At 36.9% G+C, this 18,951-nt stretch overlaps 2 protein-coding genes across 4 annotated transcripts; both read right to left on the bottom strand.

Moving 5' to 3' along the window:
- Positions 1-1,158: 1,158 nt before the first annotated feature.
- Positions 1,159-9,627, bottom strand: LOC100249701 (putative leucine-rich repeat receptor-like protein kinase At2g19210). Of its 3 annotated transcripts, none has more exons than XM_019222358.2 (14): positions 9,392-9,627; positions 8,193-9,296; positions 6,766-7,312; positions 6,204-6,682; positions 5,990-6,125; positions 5,816-5,887; positions 5,551-5,622; positions 5,392-5,472; positions 5,136-5,284; positions 4,820-5,046; positions 4,313-4,439; positions 4,147-4,215; positions 3,870-4,059; positions 1,159-1,498 (listed from the first exon to the last, which is right to left on the bottom strand). In XM_019222358.2, exons 2-14 carry the CDS (start codon positions 8,374-8,376, stop codon positions 1,348-1,350), a joined length of 2,484 nt encoding a protein of 827 aa, XP_019077903.1. In that variant the 5' UTR covers positions 8,377-9,296; positions 9,392-9,627; the 3' UTR covers positions 1,159-1,347. The 3 variants fall into 3 exon arrangements, with proteins under 3 accessions (XP_019077903.1, XP_010654586.1, XP_010654587.1); XM_010656284.3 differs by lacking the exon at positions 1,159-1,498 and adding an exon at positions 2,393-3,045; XM_010656285.3 differs by lacking the exon at positions 1,159-1,498 and adding an exon at positions 2,393-3,045 and having other exon boundaries at positions 4,147-4,209.
- Positions 9,628-10,693: 1,066 nt separating this feature from the next.
- Positions 10,694-18,303, bottom strand: LOC109123100 (inositol oxygenase 1-like; the record flags this gene model as incomplete). The annotated part of the gene is made up of 6 exons (XM_019221959.2): positions 10,694-10,912; positions 14,877-14,955; positions 15,054-15,330; positions 15,441-15,563; positions 15,666-15,718; positions 18,237-18,303. Coding segments are annotated over 4 exons (462 nt in total), but the record flags the coding sequence as incomplete, so codon positions are not given.
- Between the last annotated feature and the right edge of the window lie 648 nt (positions 18,304-18,951).

Raw genomic sequence — 18,951 nt, 5'->3', positions numbered from 1 at the left:
ATTGTGGGAGCATGTTCAATTCGAGTTACATTAGGATTAGCAGCAAGTATGAATCTCAAATTGGAGCAACTCGACATCAATACTGTTTTTTCTACATGGTAATCTTGATGAAGAGATCTTTATGGAGCAACTAGAAGGCTTCAAGGTTAAAGGGAAGGAGAACATGGTCTTCAAGTTGAAGAAAAGCATGTATGGACTAAAATAGGTGTTATGACAATGGTACAAGAAATTTGACTCATTCATGATGAGTCAAAAGTACAAGAGAACAGTTGCAGATCGATGTGTATATGTCCAAAGATTCCCTAATGGTAAATTCATCATTTTTTTATTATATGTTGATGATATGTTGATTGTAAGACAAGATGCAGACATGATCCGAAAAATAAAAAAGGAATTGTCAAAGACATTTGACATAAAGGATTTGGGTACTGCAAAACATATCTTGAGAATGGAGATCCTACAAGATAAAAATGCGAGCAAACTAATGGCTATCACAGGAGAGATACATTGAACGAATGCTAGAGAGGTTCAATATGAAATATTCGAAGGCAATCACTACTCCACTTGTTGGACATTTCAAATTAAGCAAGAAATCTTGTCCATCTATGAAGAAGTAAAAAGATGAAATGTCAGTTATTCTGTATTTATCAACAGTTGGAAGTTTGATGTACGTTATGGTATGTACGCGTCCAGATATTTCTCATGCAGTAGGAGTCGTGAGCAGATTTATAACAAATCTTGGTAAGACACATTGGGAAATGGTGAAATGGATTTTCAGATATCTTAGGGGAACCTTAAAGGTATGTCTAAGCTTTGGGGAATCAAAACCATTTCTTGAAGGGTATATAGATTCTGATATGGCTGGAGACCTAGATAGTAGAAAATCTACTTCTGGGTACTTATTTACAGCTCCAAGGGGAGTTATATCATGGCAATCAAAGTTATAAAAGTGTGTTTCATTATCTTCTACAAAAGCAAAGTACATAGCAGCTACTAAAATTGGAAAAGAGATGTTTTGGATGAAGCAATTTCTTCAAGAACTGGGTTTGAGATAGAAAGACTACATAGTATATTGCAACAGTCAAAGTACTATTGACTTAAGCAAAAACATTATGTATCATGCAAGGATGAAGCATATAGATGTGAGATATCACTAGATCAAGAAGACTTGAAGAGAAACTATTCCAAGTAAGAAAGATCCACACATATAAGAATACTGTTGATATGATGAGGAAGATCATTACAAAAGAAAAACTTGCACGATGTGTCAGAAACGTCGGCATGGGCTCTTATTATAAGTCAAGATATTTCCCACCTTCAGTTGATGCATAGGTCTGGAGGGGGAGATTAGGTGGGGTCCATCCTCATTATGGCATGCAACCATCTTTCTGCTTCTTGAGAAACCAAAATTTCTCTTTGGTTTTTTGTTTGCTCCATGTTGCTGCCATGGTCACCGTCACAACCCCTTTTTGTTGTAATAAGTTGTTGCAGTTTATTCCTACAATAAAAACCTATCTTTATTTCAACCAATTGAAGCAATCTTCAACCTTAAAAAATCTCCTATAAATAATAGGCTTTCAAGATCATTTGGAGAGACAAAGAAAATTCCAACCATAGAGAGTTGTGCAGAAAAGTGAGAAAAGAGTGGCGAGTATCACACTAGGGAGAGTGTGTGAGAGAAAAAAATTAGTACTCCACACAGAGAGTACTGAGTGATACAATTGTGAGGATTGTGAGCATATCCTAGGGTGTGTGAAACTCAAGTAAGGGCAATACTTGAGTAATATTTTGTTCAAATTTTATTACATAGTGGATTCTTTGTTTGGCTTTATCTCATATAGATTTCCCTCATTTTGAAGGTTTTACCATGTAAATTGGGTGTTTCTTTTTCTTGTCATTTTATTTTCTATGGATTGGCACTACTACCCATTTACTCATTTTTTTAAGGTTGGCATAGCTACCCAACTATTTATTTAAATTTATGAAAGTTGGAATAGCCACCCAACTTGCTCATTTAATTTCCTGTGGATTGGCATTGCCACCTAATTACTATTTGATAATTATTGTGGATTGGCAAAGTCACCCAAATATTACTTATTGTAATATTTAACAGGTCACATGCATTCCCAACAAGTTTCAACTTTTATCCAACATAATAAACTCAAAAGTTAAAAATAAATAAATTAAATTAAAATTAAAATACTAAATCATTCAAATATTAAATCATTGAAATTCTATGAATTTAATCTCGAAAGTTATGGTTAATAAGAAAAAAGTAAAATTTACGACTATAAAAATAAATATAATGAGTTTCAACTTTTATCCAACATAATAGACATAAAATGACAAAAAAAAAACTTTTTAAAATATTAAACCATTGATATTCTATGAATAAGAAAAAACTAAAATTTTATATAATTATAAAAAAAAAATCCAAGTAATATTCGAATAAGATGTTAAATTGTGAAAGTTACATTCCCAAACATCATCCACATCATCCATGTGCATCGCATCTATTCAACTACTAGTTCTACAAAATATGAGAAAAACAATTTTTTAAACCAATTTTCAAAAAACTATTTTTTAAAACTTGAAAACACTTATGAAATAGAGCCTAACTATTATCTTGCTTCTGGACCCATTTCAAGTTCAAGATCCAAACTATATAAGTCAATCAAATTGCTTGATTTTGTGGCCTGTTCCTCCATCCTTCTAGTTTGATCATGAGCTTTCTCTTCTTCCAAACACTCCTTTAGTTGCATCACTACATGACTCATAGTCACCCTTTGGATGGAAATTGGTGGTAGGCATGCCATTGCTGTCTCCAAAACTCTCCAAACTGAATTTGTGTTCAAATTTCCTTGTAGCCTGGGATCAACAATGCTTCCAATGTCCCCTCTCTCCACAAAAGACCTTACCCATTGAACTATATGAATATTGTCTTCATCTTTAATGATTGCAGGTTTTCCAGTTATCAACTCCAATAGAACAATTCCAAAGCTATAAACATCACTTTTCTCGGTCAACCTATTAGATATGTAGTACCTGCACAGAAGCACTTGGTGACTAAATCATGTATAGTGTCTTATTTTATTTTATAGTTTTTATAACACCCACATGTAGGGGTGTAACTTGGACAAGTTTGTCCAACCCAACCTAACCTTTGGACAAATTTAGACAATAATTTTCAATACTTGGATTGGGTTTAGGTTAGGTTTTTTCAACCTAAACTCAATTTGGGTTGGACTTAACTAAGGTTTGCACCACCCAATCTCAACCCGAACTCGATTTAATATTTTTTTTAATATTTGTAATGTCTATTATCTTATATAACAATATTCATTTTTTTTAGATTTTTAGAAAATATATCAAATTATATTATATCATATACTTTTCTTTTTTGTAGAAAGATATATAAATTTATTTCACTTTTTTGTTATTATCTTAAAATTCTATCCTATTTACTATTTAAATTTTCATATAAATGTACAGAAAAAGTTTTTTTAAAAAAAACATTATAGATGAATTTTGAATTATGCAACATGACCAACTTGAATTTGATCTAACCAACCCAAGTTCAACCAAAATTTAAAGAAATGGGGTTGGGTTAGGATTAGGTTGAATAACTCAAGTTAGAAAATGAGTTGGGTTAGGTTAAAGTTGATTATTTCTTAATTCAAATTGGATTTGATTTAGGGATCAACTCAACCAACTCACCTAATTTGCAACCCTATCCACATGTCTACTCTTTTTGACCAAAAATATAGAATGATCCCTAAAGTAGAAAATAGGGTTCTAATTCATAGGCCAATCTCCTATAAAGAAATAGAGTCATATACTGATTTAACTGTAAAGTAACATGGACTTACTCTGGATCAATGTAACCAATAGTGCCAACAACTGCAGTTGTGGCATGAGTTTCACTCTCAATTGAGAAAAATCTTGAGAACCCAAAATCAGCTATCTTAGCTTGCAGTTTTTCACTCAACAAAATGTTGGCAGTTTTCACATCTCTGTGGATTATAGGTGGCTTGCAACCACAGTGCATGTATTCTAGTCCTACACCTCAAATTTTGAAGAAATGTTAGTTTAATTCAAGGGATTTGAACTTTATTAGTATCAATTGCAATCAATTGGCCTTCTCACCTTGTGCTGCATCCACTGCTATTTGAAGTCTCTCTATCCAACTCAAAGGACTAGTGCTTATATCTGCCCCTTCAACATGAGAAGCCAATCTTTACATCTTGATTTTATTTTTAGCAAAATGGTTTTCTTAGTGAGGTAAGATTCATACAAGAAAATGGGAATTTACCTGATAGATAATTTTGTAAGTTCCCACCAGCCATGTACTCATAGATGAGCCCCATGTTTGTACCTTCATGGCAGTACCCAACCAGAGAAGCCAAGTTTCTGTGGTGAACTCTCATCAAGAGCCTAGCCTGCAACTCAAAAACCAAAAACAAAGTCAAATGAGAAACATTTTCACCAGAAAGAGGACTCATACATATATAAGTTCAAAAAACTTTTTCCCTATTTAATGTGGGATATCACAATCACTCTCATACAAACATAGTGTACTTATTATATCGTATGGGATTATGAGGCAGACATCCCTGATCGGGGATGAACTCTTGTGTGCCTTATATTCAAAGAGACCTCATGGCTTTAAAACACATATACAAGGTTAAGAAGATTCCATACATATATAATGGTGAAAACCTTTTTTTTTTTATCCAATGTGGGCATCACAAAAATCTTTTAACAATCAAGATTTGTTGTAAGATCAAAAGAAAATGAATTTATGTATCAAGAAGCATGCCTCATTGCGAAACTCCTTCATTCCTTGTTTTGATGATTGAGAGAGCATCTTGATAGCAACTTGTGTGCCATTAAGCATGCAGCCATGGTAAACGGTTCCAAATCCTCCCGTCCCAAGGACTGTTTGAAAGTCATTGGTAATACTCACAATCTCTAAGTATCTGAATCGTTGGTTCTCCATCTTTAGTGACCATGTTTCTTCAGGAGATCTGACAAGTGATTTTGTAGCTAATATGACCACAAAAAAAAATCAAGACATCTTAGAATTAGGACGCAAGTATTCATAAGGCCAACTTCTTGAACTGCAAAAAATGCACCTTTTTTCCTTCTTTTTAGGCTCCATATAATAACCAATGCAAGGAAGATGATGACAAGTGATGAAACTACTGCTGCAACTATTGGACCGACAGAGTTCTTATTCTCTTTGCATTGAGCCGATGGACAAAGATCCGGGTTGTTGGCCACACTAGCATTAAATTAGCTGTTCTTAGGGGAAAAATGAAGTTGGAAAACCAAAGTAGTGTTCAAGAAATAGAATTAGTATTGATGGGGTTTCGAATTGAGAGGGTGAACCTCAATGACAGTGACCCTTTCTCTGATCTTGCAATGAGATCTGGAGGAACTGAACCCGAGAGCTTGTTTCCTGTAACATTCCTGCAAAGATGTTGAATTAGACTGGATGCTTTTCATTCCAACAATTTTTTATTATACCATCAAAACTCCATTACTTACAGGGCAGTCAAGAATGACAGTCGTGACAAAAATTCAGGCAGTTCTCCTGTTAGGCTATTGTTCGACAAATCCCTGAAATGAAATGTACGTAGAATACTTTCAAACTCACTCCTGTCACTAACAGGATTTCTTATTACAGTAGAGGGTATTGTTGCATGTATTCATTTTCCAAGAAGTATACTTCACAAGTCATTTGGAAGATAAGGCTTATGACATATATATCAACCAATACTTGGATGTTTTAACGATGTCCAGTAACACTTACAGGAACTGTAATGCTGTGAGATTCAACAGTGAAGGAGATATCGTGCCTCTCAATCCACTTGAGGACAGTTTCCTGCAAGTAATCCAATATTTATTGAGATAGTCTCTGTAATTAGCTATAACATATATAGTTTTTTATTTTCTTCCTTACATCCTTCCAAGTGCTCATACTCACAGAGAGATGATTCTGGGTGATTCATAACCATTGTTACTGCAGGTGAGGCCATCCCAAGGTTGCACTGGGGCACATGGATCTCCTTGCCAGTTCTTCTCAACAAGATAGAATGATTTGATTCTCGAGATACCATTTACTAGTATTAAACAAGCGATCATATAAAAATTATGCCTGGCTTAAAAAAAATGTAAGTACACTGAGCAAGGGGACGCACCATCTTCTTGGCAAGTTGGCGCCTGTAAGAGACCTTTCACCATGTAAATCTCCATGGCATTTAGGATCGGAGGAAGGGAAGAATTCAATGTCTTATAAATAGAAAACTTCAGCTTGGATCCCCTCACTGGCTGTTTGTTATTTACAGTTCTTGAGTGCAGGTACTTGGGAACAATATTAGCTTCCCCCCAGGGGTTACCATTCAGGGTAATGCTGAAATTTCTAGTCTGGTTTTCCTGCAGCCCCTCAAGTTCTGCAAAGTGCATGTACACATAAAACTCCAGAGTGGAATCACCGATATCGAAATCAAAGTCCAATGAGGCACTGCTATTCATTGGCCTAATGGCAGTGGTCATGACCTTTGATGGCAGTTTATACTCAGTTTCAGCATGGGAATCAATGGGCACTGTTGTATTGAGTGATTCACAGTCAGGCAAATTATAAGGAAACCAAATTCGATCATAAGCGTCGTCTTTGAACCTGAGAGAGGTGTTTCCCAAAGATATCATATGCTTGTAAAACATGTTTCTTGAAAACCAAACACAATTCATTGGTAAACTCACCTGACTATCTCATTGGTTGTTGAACCAGCATCGAGCCGCCTGTATAAAGCTAGTGATCCAGACTCAGTCTTATAACTAGAATCATGAAAATGCCTTACTTCCAGTGATGATATAAATGGTTCTCCATAACCGATATTTACAAGACATACATAGATATCATCATCTGAGGGAGCATGTAGAATCTCCTTCATCACAAGATGAGATGCATTGTCCAGCTTCACAGAATCCCACATGTTAACTCCAATATAAAGATCAAACTGTGGAACCTGGTTGAGTTCATCATAGTTTCCATACATGAAGGAAGCTCTGATCAAATACATAGTGCCATGGCCTTCTGGAGGTCTCAGTGTGTAACAATTCCTTTTCCCTTGAGGGAAGCTTCTAACATTTGTGAGAGACTTATGAAGAGTTGTAGAGCTGAACTTGGATGATATGTTCTTATTTATTCCGGATCTGATGAAGCTTGCATCTGAAGTGTACTGTAACCCAGTTTCGGCATCAATGTACTTGCAATCTTCAGGTAGCCCGCAGTCTATGTTTATGGAGCCTTTGAAATTCACAAGAAACCAGCAAAAAAATAAAAAATTAGAATAACCTTTTTGATCAAGTAAACCAGATTAATCAATGCTATATGCTACACTAATAATATATGTGCTACTTTTAATAGTTAGTTGCTGGGTTCTGTCCTAAAAATATCGATATTTGTGGGATTGGGACAGAGCTGTGTGAATTGGTAGATGAACAGAGTCCAGCAAAAACAGGGCTCTGATAATGATGAATACATTGCTTCTATATTCCCATTTCTTCTTTCCCATAAGCTTAGAGGTATGAAGTGTTAGCTCAGTTGTGTACTGTTTAGAAGCAAATTCAATGGAGAATGACTCCTACAAGCAACAAAAAATATCTCAGATATCACTTCAGAGGGAAAAGGGTGCCTAAGTTTTTTAGTGTTTGGTGAGTAAAAACAGAGCACTTTTTCTTCAGCCTTCTAAAATTCTACACTTTATTTGAAACCCCATCTTGAAACTTGTTAATATACTTAAATCAGAAAACATTATTCCTAGGAATTCTTAAAGCTTGCTTTACAAAAAAATGAATTTGGGCATGAATTTTCCTCTGAAAATTTTTAATTTGATTCTTGTGCCTGGTCTTCCTTAATATTACTATTAGGATGTTCAAGAATTATGGTCTGGATGATCTGAACTACGAAAGGATGTCTAAGAACTCAGTCAGGAAAAATCTGCAGATTGATATCCCAAAAAGATAATTGCCTCCATATTTAGTGGCACAGGCACATGGTGATATAAAAAGCACAAAAAGTAAAATGAAGAGGCCAAAATCTCTGTGAAATCCCAAGAGGGAACTGATTTAAACCAATCAACCCTTGGGACCTTGATCTATATTTTCGCAATGAAAAAACACGTTACCAGCTATGTCATCTAGCTTCCTTCGAGCAGGTTTACGATTGATGACGCTTTCTGAATTACCAAAAACACCATCAGAAGCCAGAGCTACCGATTCTTCCATAGAAATGGTGAGGGCAAACACTTGCAGGAAAATAAGGCATACTTTTGAAGACCAGGCATATGTTCCTCTGCACTCCACAAACATTTTTTTTTTCTCTATAGATTAAAAAATGTTGTATTCAGCTTAGATGAAGAGAAAATCTGAGATGAAACTATGAACTATAACATGATTGATCTTTGTGCTGAAAATCAGGGTATAGAAGATAAGACCGCTGCATTGATGGAGAGCCTTGAGAAACCTTCTCAAGCATTTAAGAATGAAGAGCACCTTCCCTACAAACATGAAAGTGACCATCACCAACCGCTCTTTCTAACTTGAATACTCATCTTGACTAGTTGCAGTTACTAGGTTCAGTAGTTCAAATTTATGAACCCTGCAGTGAAAAGTAGCTGGCCTCATCTAATTATAAATCACAAGAAACTTGGAACCATCTGATCAATCTTGGGTCATTCTAATTACAGATGATGTGTCTTCTATCTTTGAGATTAACTCAATATCCGTTAGATGTGGTTGTCACGAGCTTTAATATCATGTGGACCTTTTGTGATGTTTGATCTATAAGGTTGGTGACCACCACCATTTAATATGGTTGAATGCTTCTGAAAATATCTGTGGCTTGGTGGACCCTCAATGTGGAATTAGTCATTCAGATTTCTGCAGATACTATCATCAACCCCATTTGTGAAAAATTACTAACACTTCAATATATTTTCCATATTTTGATTAAACCAACCAACATGAACATAACATAAGGTGGGGAGTTCACAATACAGCATGAACTTCATTCAAATTTATTTTCAGAACAAAGGAATATGAAGCAGGCAGGACACTGGCATATCCTTTGGCTTCAATTTATTCATAAATATATGATTGGGGGACAAAGCTGCCGTTTCAGGGTGACACTGGTTGTTCTGCAGGAGAAGCACAGCATTGGCAGCAACCGTTTGGAGGTAAAGGTGAGCAACAAACACAAGCAGGGCAGAGGGGTCCTCCTTGAAGAAGCTCTGCATGAAAAAAGAAAAAAAAAAAAAAGACTGAATTAATATCATCATGGTAACAAAATATCTAGTACCAGTAATCAATGATTAATCAGGTTTACCTCGTTGGGTGAATCGAGCTGCATCACATGGTGATACCATTGGAGATAAAACCATGGCAAAGATGAAAATGGTGAGCAGAATAGACCTTGGAGAGTTGGTTGCTGCCATGTTAATTTGTTATGATAAAATCTAGTACTGGAGAAGCATACTTATATACACTGTGAAGGACATAGTCATGGAAGTTACTTTGCGTATATGCTGCAAAGTATGAATGGAAAATGTAGAATTCCCAGCGTTTTGGGCTCCAGTTTGTCTAAGTTTCCATCTTATTGGATGAGCTTTCACCATTTTCAAACTTTTTGTCCTTTTTCACAGCCTTTTTCTCATCATCTTAGGTGGGATTGTGGGTTGAATGAGCTTTGCGTCAATGTCTTATATCACTAGTAGTTGTTACCAATTTGAATAGCATCTTACGTAGGTCAGCATGATATCCTCAACTCACTCAAGCAACTACAATGATTCAAAATCTATTGCTTTCATCAAGGAAACATGAGAATTATGATGGGCTGCTGTAAGATTAGGTAAGAATCAAGCTGGCCAATCTTGATTTCATCTTGGACTATTTGAAATAGTCACCACAATTTTCCAAGTATCATATTGAGATAACCATGTTTGGCAGTGACAAAGTTTGATACGATGATTCCAACACGAACTCGAACCCAACATACTTTTGTTTGGCTTGAGTATAATCAGATTTGGATTATATTCATGTTAACCAGTATATCCCATTTAACAAATAGAAAGTTTTTGGATCAACTTGCATAATATAAATTTAACCTAAATTGACTCATTTAATAATTAACTTAAATATAAGTTTAAACTATGTAATTCATATTTAACTTAATTAAGTTATAATCATGTAGGCATTGATCATATAAATTTATATAAGATTGATCTAGCTCAACTTAATTATCAAATAGAAAAACTTGATTATTAAATGAGTTAAATGTGTTACCTAATTAATAATTAGATAGTATTTAATTTATATTTTTGATTTGATTATTATTCATGTCGAGTTCAGGCTGAACTATGTAGTAAAATATCCAGGTTTTGACACAAACAACCACCAACACGAATTGCCACCTGTTATCAATTCCCTCAGCTCAATAACATAGTTCTTGTATTTTACCTTGTACTAAATATTTGATTCATCAACTAAGAATTTAATTTATGAATCATATGAAATCTTTTGTTTGTCGTAATTAGATGGGGGATGAAAAATACCCTCTTTGATTCTTTACAACTAAACCATTTTGTTTGAACTTTGGAAACAAGGGAAGGGCAATTACAAAAGGGCAATGCAGAGAATTTATTTCAGAAGAGCCACAGGCTACAATATTGTGAGAATCCCTTCTCACAAGTACACTATTGTTTCCCTGGTCATTACACATCATAGTAAGGAAAACCATCTATATTACATCATGCCCTGCCCCTCCAGCAGACTGAGACCAAGCTGTGTTGAACTCCTCCGGCAAACTTCAGAGCTCCAACTCTCACCAGTTGAGCTTAGCAGGGAAGTACTGCAACAACAATGGTTCCTTGTGTTAAGGACAAATCATAGGGGACTAGAAAGAATGTTAGAGCTTATTTAACAGTAATTTTAGGAAACATTTCAAAACAACTATTCTAAAAAAAAATTTCAAGTGTTAGAAAGTTTAGAAGCATTTCTTAGAATCATTGTGTTGACCCCCATTTTGGAGACATTTTCTCTTTGAATTTTCTGCAGATTATTTGGCCAGGTGTCACCATCTTAGGTGGCCACGTGTCAGCTCAGGGATGGATGCTAGGGAATCAGCTGAGCATTTGAGGAACCAATAGAAATTTGACATGTGGAGGAAGGTTCTAGAAGAGGAATATATGAGGAGCGTATTCCGTTATGCAGGTGGTCTGGCAGAGAGGAGGTGGTGCTTTTGGCGAGGCTGCCTGGAGATATTTTGAGGGGATCCTTTGTTTGACAAAGGGGGCAGGCTGGATATTCAGGGAAGGGAGAGAAAAAAAAAAAAAAACGGAGAGATTCTGGAGAGCTTGAGAGCAGAATGAAGGGGAAGTCTCCATTGCCGTTTTCAAGGAGATTTTTTCTATAAGCTATACAGAGAGTAGCTCTTGGAGGGAAGAAAGGCAAACTGAGAGAGAGAAGCAAGCTGAGAGAACCAGAGTGCTTTTAGGAAAAAGGAGCGGTGAGGAGGGTGGTTTCCTTCCTGGAGTTTGGCTGGAGAGGGGAGAGATTCACATTCAGAGACGTTTTTTTTTGCTTGAGAGTCAAGTTTTTGCTACTGGAGGAATATTCAGAGAGTGGAGCTAGCTTGGGAGAAAAAGCTTGCTGGTGAAGAAGTCTTTTGCTAGTTTCAGGTAAATCTACCTTGAGTTTGGTATGTTCCCGTCTCTTTATGTCTTGCATCATTCTCTGTTTGATTCTCTGTTGATCCGTGAGCAGGGTTTTATTGTTTGCTGTGGACGTCAAGGGCCACAGGATTGTTTTGATTGAACATGCTTATTTGTATATGGTGCTCTGTTATGCTTCTCTCTGTTACTCTTGATATTCTCCTCTGTAAATGGCTGGATCTACCTTGAGCCTAGTTTGGTTTTAAGCTTGTAATATTGAGGATCTCCAGATCATCCCCACCTGTTTGGAGCCCTTAGGTCAATCTTGTGATACATTTTCATTGGGCTTTTATCTTTCATGATAGTAATTTTCCTTCGTCCTCTGTTTTCTTCTTTCACTGTTTGTTTTTTTTTCTGGCTCAAGAAAATACTCCAGTCTCATGTTGACTGTTTCTTTAGTGTTTTACATGGTTTGAGTTTTTTTGAGAAGGTAAAAGTTGGTTTCATGAAATGGGGTGTTGGCTTTACTATCATCATTGTTATACTCTGGCCTCTACTCTCCCTTCCAATAGGGCAATTCAGTAAGGTGTATTGGGGCTTTGCAAAGAGAACTTGGACAATTCAAGGATATGCAATCCATGAGATATGCAGTTGCAATGCGAGGGTTCATGCTTCTGTTCAGTTTCAGCAGCCTCCTGATGGCAAGTGTTAGCAGTCACCACCATCACCCAAGGGATCATTCTTTCAATACCTGAAAATCACAGAAACCGGTTCATGGAAAGAGCAAGCAAAGCTGTCCTCGAACGACGCCGGCGGCGAAGCGCCTCTGTCATCACCGGAACGCCAAGCAACCACAGCCATGCTACTCAGGATCTCTAGAACTCCATTGCAGCAGGGAACTATCCCGAGTGGAAACTTCTGCAAATGAACCATCAAATTCAAAATCAGTTGACTTCTCGCGTTTAGAAGAAATAGATGATGCCTTGCTGTTTGACAGATGTTCGCAATAGGAGCTACATGCTATGCGTTAAGTGCGCTTGATTGCTGCCAGGGGATGGTTTGGTCCAGAAAATGCCATGGTGTCAACGTGGATATTCATATGTGGAGAACGGCTTGGAAGACGGCACGAGCAGATCGGTGCATTCTTTTCCACCGCTTTGAATGATGGCAGAGTGTTGTCTCTGGCCAAGCCCGATGCAGGAAAACTGGCATTTGCTACAATTGCTCTGTTGATTGCGTCCACATCAAGTATTCTGATTCCGAAGTTTGGTGAAGAACCAAAAGGATGTAAATCATTTGGCAGATACTGAACAAAGCATAGAAATGCTGCCGAGGAGAGCACAAAGGTGAGTAACCTTCTCGTCCGTGGAAGCTTGTCCACAGATGAGGACTTCCGACTGAACTGGGCCACTCTTGGTGCTGGTTCTAACATTCTCTGGATACTGGTGATGGTTCTGACGGGTTCGACAGTGGCAGCAGCGGGAGCAACTTGCTCCGGTTCTACACCGATGACGCTCCGGGCTTGAAAATTACTCCGATGGTGGTTTTTGTGACGAGCCTTTGCTTTATTGGCTTCGTCATCGCTCTTCATGTCTTCGGTGAAATCTATCGCCATAGAATCTGGTGGAGTGGCTTGATCAAGGATCTCTTCAACGTCTTTTTTTTTAACACTGTGACATATCTTAGTGTTTTGGACCTGTTTCTTACCGAGCACTTGGAGGTATTGACTAAGCTTGGCGATTATGGTGGGTCAAGTGGCAGTAGACATTCTGGAACTCAACTGCTCGAGACGTTCTCTCCTCATTGGTCTACATGTTTGGGATCAGCGGCTTAGTTCATTGGTTTCTCTCCTTGAAACAAGGATTTCCATTTCTAAGAACAGACAGGAAGAGGCATCTCATGCTGAAATGAAGGACTGTAGTGCCGATTCGTTTCTCTTGAATATCAAGCTTGACCATCATCATGAAGAAAATGCTACCCAGTCTTCAAAAATACAGGATTCCCACAGGAATGATATGTCGTTGGAGCACAAAGGAGAGTTCTCTAATACAGAGCAGCTAACCCCTAATGCTGTGGGCAAGCACCCATTTTCTATGTCCAGATGCCAACCCAATGACACTGAACTCGAAGTTTTCTGCCAGTCAACTCACCGATAATGGAAGAGACCAAACCAACCATGCGTGGCCACCTTTGATAAGCCACCTTTAGGCCACATCTTTCTTCATTTTCCTCATTATTTCTTTATCTTCAATTTTAAAATAATTTCCAAATTTCCCGTTTTCAAATAGTTTCCAATTTCTAGATTTTCAAATAATTTTATTTTATTCTTATTTATTTATTTATTTTTCAAATTTTCATCTTTAGAATTTTTAGGATCACTCAAAAATCTCATTTCCAATAAAATTTTGTTGTCATCTTTCCTTCTGGCAAATAATTTCCATATCTCCTTCTTTTCAAAATGTTTTAAAATAAGCTAGAATAAAATTCCGTAATTCCAAGCAAGGGAATTTATGGAATTAATTCATGCAAAAATGAATTGGGCTTTGGTGGGGGCCCTACATACGTGACTTCACGACTAATTGATTGTTTGACTGATTTATTTGCCATGTATGATTGATTTATTCTGTTATTTGATATGCGCTTAATTATATCTTGTTCATTGCTCACTAACCCTGTTTCATGATAGCGCATTTGAGATTACTGCCCAAGTACGCATCTATTCGTATTTTGCTCATTCTTTATACATGTTTTGCTTCTCATATTGTGCATGATTTGATTTGACTATTCATCGATTTTCTTGTTGACTGCCACGTCAGCTTCATTCTATTAGTAGAGACCCGATTTTAGGGACTTAGAAGGGTGCTACGGTCTTTACCGTACCTTTCCGATAAGTAACCTGACCCCCGAACGTGATCCGGTTTTTCACAGACCGCCTTTTCCAAAATAAGGAGTCACACTTAGGGTTTTTCTTTCTTATTTTGTTTACCCTTTAAAAATAAAACAAAAATAAGTGGCGACTCCAAGTCATTTTTTCAAACAATAAATAAAATCAATTTTTTCAAATAAGAATCGAGCTCGCCATTCGAGTGGGAAACACATTGAGCTGAAAATGCGGGGTCCACACATTGTCAAACGGGTTCTAACAAAATTGAGTAGTTCTACCCTTTTCATTGCGGGAAAGTATGGCTTAACCTTCTCAACATCGATTCGGACTTTGCTCTTGCTGTAAAGGTCATATTTGCTGCATATACAGGAAAGGAATTGGAAAATAAACATCAGAATTTATTAGGCAAGGTATAGTTAGGACTTAGAAGTAAAAGAAAAAAATGGTAATCTTACTTGAATATCTTGAGCCACTTCAGATCCTCAATATCTTGAGCCACATTAAACACTTTAATTAAGACCGATTCATCAAGAAATCACCATTTTTGTGTATAATTGGATATATGTTTAGAGAAATTTCCTCGTTCCCTCGACTCAATAACAAAATAAAGCCTTGATGCTGAATGGGGTTCAAGAAATTTCTCTGATTTTTTTGTACTAACCACAAAAGGGAATGGTATTTGATAACAGAAAGCCCTGCTGCAGGTAAAGTTGTCTTCTTCTCCTTGGCCACCTAAAAATGAGAGATGAGAAGTTAGAATTTTGTCACTCTTAACCTCAAAAACAATTAAAAAATTTGATATAGGTAGAGTAGGTAATGTGGGCAGAGTTTGAAACATGTACCAGGTACATGTAGTCATCATGCCCCCATGACATCATCACATTCTCAAGCCCACAGCCCTCTGAGTAAACCCCATACTTAGTGTTGTAAGCAGGATTATGGTCGTCAGGGTTTTCCTTGAGATACTGCAGAGCATCATAAAAACCATAAGTCTGATTCAAATAATTAAAATAATTAGAGTAACTGGATATGTTTCTTTAGTAATATGGATTTGAAAGAAGACCAACCTTGTGGTGAACAATGGACTCATCAAAAGCACACCCACCAGGGAATGTGTCCCCTGCAATACAACAAAATGATGAGATTACAAAATTTTTTAATATGTTTGATGATATGAACTGCAACATATGAAATAAGACACTCACCAATGTTGAATTTTGACTTAGTATTTGCTGGAATTTGAATTTTGAATATTGCAGCTGGAGTCTTGCACAAAATCTGCAACATCTAGATATTTTCTTCTTTTTATTTGGTCAAGATTTGGTTTCTATTTTATAGGAAGTAGTTGTTCATCATCTAGTAGCTTGATTTTCTGCTATTCTAATGTCATTTAAGTTACAAGTTCATGTATAAATTCAGCACTCTTCATCAATAAAATTAGAGCTCCGGCAGCCCAAAAATATATATTTTGTATAAGTGTTAAATCCAAATACCAACAAAGTGGTATCAGAGCCATAGTTATCTTGAGGGGCCAGTGAGGTGAGTGAACCCAAACACCTTCTAAAATCATTTAGCAATGGAAGAGTCAAGTCTCACAGTTGCACCATCAGTTCTTGATGGAGACAATTATGAAACTTGGGCTGTTAGAATGACAGTTCATCTACAAGCACTTGATGTTTGGGAAGCAGTGGAAGAAAATTATGAAGTTCCTCCCCTAGGAGCCAATCCAACTGTGGCTCAAATGAAGTTGCATAAAGAAAGAAGGACAAGAAAGGCTAAAGCGAAAGCTTGCTTGTTTGCTGCAGTTTCACCATCAATTTTCATCAAAATCATGAAAATTGATTTAGCTGCAGAAATTTGGGAGTATCTCAAGGAGGAATACAAAGGAGATGAAAGAATCAAGAACATGCAGGTGATGAACTTGATTCGAGAATTTGAAATGAAGAAAATGAGGGAGTCTGATGCTGTTAAAGACTATGCTGCACAACTTCTTTCAATAGCAGACAAAGTTAGGCTGCTTGGAAAAGAATTTTCCAATGAGAAGATTGTTCAAAAGATATTGGTTACACTTCCTGAGAAATATGAAGCTACAATTTCCTCTTTGGAGAATTCAAAAGATCTGTCAACTATTATCTTGACAGAATTATTACATTCCTTGGAGGCTGTGGAACAAAGAAGACTCATGAGACAAGGAGATACTGCAGAAGGAGCATTTCAAGCAAGAATGCAGAAAAATGCAGGCCATAAAAATGGAAAGGTGAACAACAACAAGTCGTGTGGCAACAACCAGAAAAATGGAGTTTTTCCACCTTGTCCTCATTGCAAGAAGACAAATCATTCTCCACAAAAATGTTGGTGGAGACCAGATGTGAAATGCAACAAGTGTGGTAAACAAGGACATGTGGAGAGGATTTGCAAAAATCAACAGCAGGAAGAAACTAATGCAGTAGTTGACTATTGTCAGGAGGAGCAATTGTTTGCAGCAACGTGTTTTGCTAATAAAAGCACCTCTAAAAGCTGGCTTGTGGATAGTGGTTGTACAAACCACATGACAAATAATCAAGATCTCTTTAGAGAACTTGATAGAACAATTATTTCCAAAGTCAAAATTGGAAATGGTGAGTATATTCCAGTGAAGGGCAAAGGAACGGTTGCTATCGAAAGCCAAACAGGTTTGAAACTCATTTATGATGTTTTGTTTGTGCCTGACATTGACCAAAACTTACTCAGTGTTGGACAGCTCGTTGAGAAAGAATTTAAAGTTTATTTTGAAGATAGGAATTGCATTATCAAGGATGCTGAAGGCAAAGAGGTGTTCAACATAAAAATGAAGGGCAAGAGTTTTGCCTTGAATTTACTGGAAGATGAGCATACTGCTATTTTACAACAGGATAGCACAACAATGTTTTGGGACAGAAGGGTCGAGCACTTTCATCATGATGATGTGCTCTACATGAAGAAAAATCAAATAGCTAAAGGACTTCCTGACTTAGAAAAAGATCTTCCTATATGTGCTACTTGTCAATATGGGAAGCAAACTAAACTTCCCTTTCCAAAGAAAATATCCTGGAGAGCAACCCAAAAACTGCAACTGGTGCATACTGATGTTGGTGGATCTCAAAAAATGCCATCCTTGAAATGGAATGCAAACAATGTTTGGTGGATCTCAAAAAATGCCATCCTTGAAATGGAATGCAAACAATTTTGGGCTAAAACTGCAAGTAGAGCAGTATATTTTCTGAACATATTGCCAACAAAAGTGTTAAAGAAGCAGACCCCTTTCGAAGTTTGGTTTGAGTGTCTACGTGCAAGACTTGGAGTTTGCATCTACGAAGTCAAGGAGGAGTGTTGAATTTTGACTTAGTATTTGCTGGAATTTGAATTTTGAATATTGCAGCTGGAGTCTTGCACAAAATCTGCAACATCTAGATATTTTCTTCTTTTTATTTGGTCAAGATTTGGTTTCTATTTTATAGGAAGTAGTTGTTCATCATCTAGTAGCTTGATTTTCTGCTATTCTAATGTCATTTAAGTTACAAGTTCATGTATAAATTCAGCACTCTTCATCAATAAAATTAGAGCTCCGGCAGCCCAAAAATATATATTTTGTATAAGTGTTAAATCCAAATACCAACAACCAACAACAGCCCACTGAAGCAGTCCTCCAAAGGAAGGAAAGAGGACCTTTACCAGATCTGCAGTACATCGAGAGACAAGTCAAGCAATTGTTTCCCTACTTACAAACCAGATTTGATGTGACCCTACATTTCTACAGCACAGTGGATAGTGAGTCCTTTAGAGTCTGCCCATTTCATGGAAAAGTTCAATGTGACTCAAGAGTCGTAAAGATACAACTCCATCAACTTTATGGATATCGTCTACTTTGAACCCAAACAGTCCTTACGGTTTTAAGACTCGTCTACAAGGTTCAAGAAGAGGTCATACACATATCACGTCATCAATCTGATATAGGTTATTACAAATACACCCGATGGAGACACAATATCTTCATTATATCACATGGGATTGCAGAGTGAAATAGGTGAGACCCCTTGTATTAGGTCAAATAAACTCCCACATCAAGATTAGGAATTAAGATTGATATCATTTATAACGAGTCACTCCCAACTATGCAAATATTGTCCCTGAGGATCCTCAAAGCCCATACGATATCTGTAAGGCTAGGAGCGTTCCTTACAAGGGTCCTTTTGCCTCTACTTAATATTATTCATAGGATTTACGGAGATGAAGCAGGAATTTACCATGGATAAGGGCACAAGCTTTAACGTCATAGGACTTTTTGTGATGTTTGGTTTATAAAGTTGGTGACCACCATCAGTTAATATGGTTGAA

The sequence above is a fragment of the Vitis vinifera genome, chromosome 9 (genome assembly GCF_030704535.1).
Source record: "Vitis vinifera cultivar Pinot Noir 40024 chromosome 9, ASM3070453v1".
In the NCBI taxonomy this organism is placed as follows: domain Eukaryota; kingdom Viridiplantae; phylum Streptophyta; class Magnoliopsida; order Vitales; family Vitaceae; genus Vitis; species Vitis vinifera.
Note: the sequence above shows the minus strand (reverse complement) of the source record. Positions and strands in the feature narration are given on the sequence as shown.

Coding starts and splice junctions, on each gene's coding strand:
- LOC100249701 (XM_010656284.3), bottom strand. CDS start 8,376: ATGTTTGTGGAGTGCAGAGGAACATATGCCTGGTCTTCAAAAGTATGC. Junction 7,313..8,192: donor GAAGCTAGATGACATAGCTG/GTAACGTGTTTT, acceptor TGAATTTCAAAG/GCTCCATAAACATAGACTGC. Junction 4,060..4,146: donor AGCAGTGGATGCAGCACAAG/GTGAGAAGGCCA, acceptor TTTGAGGTGTAG/GACTAGAATACATGCACTGT.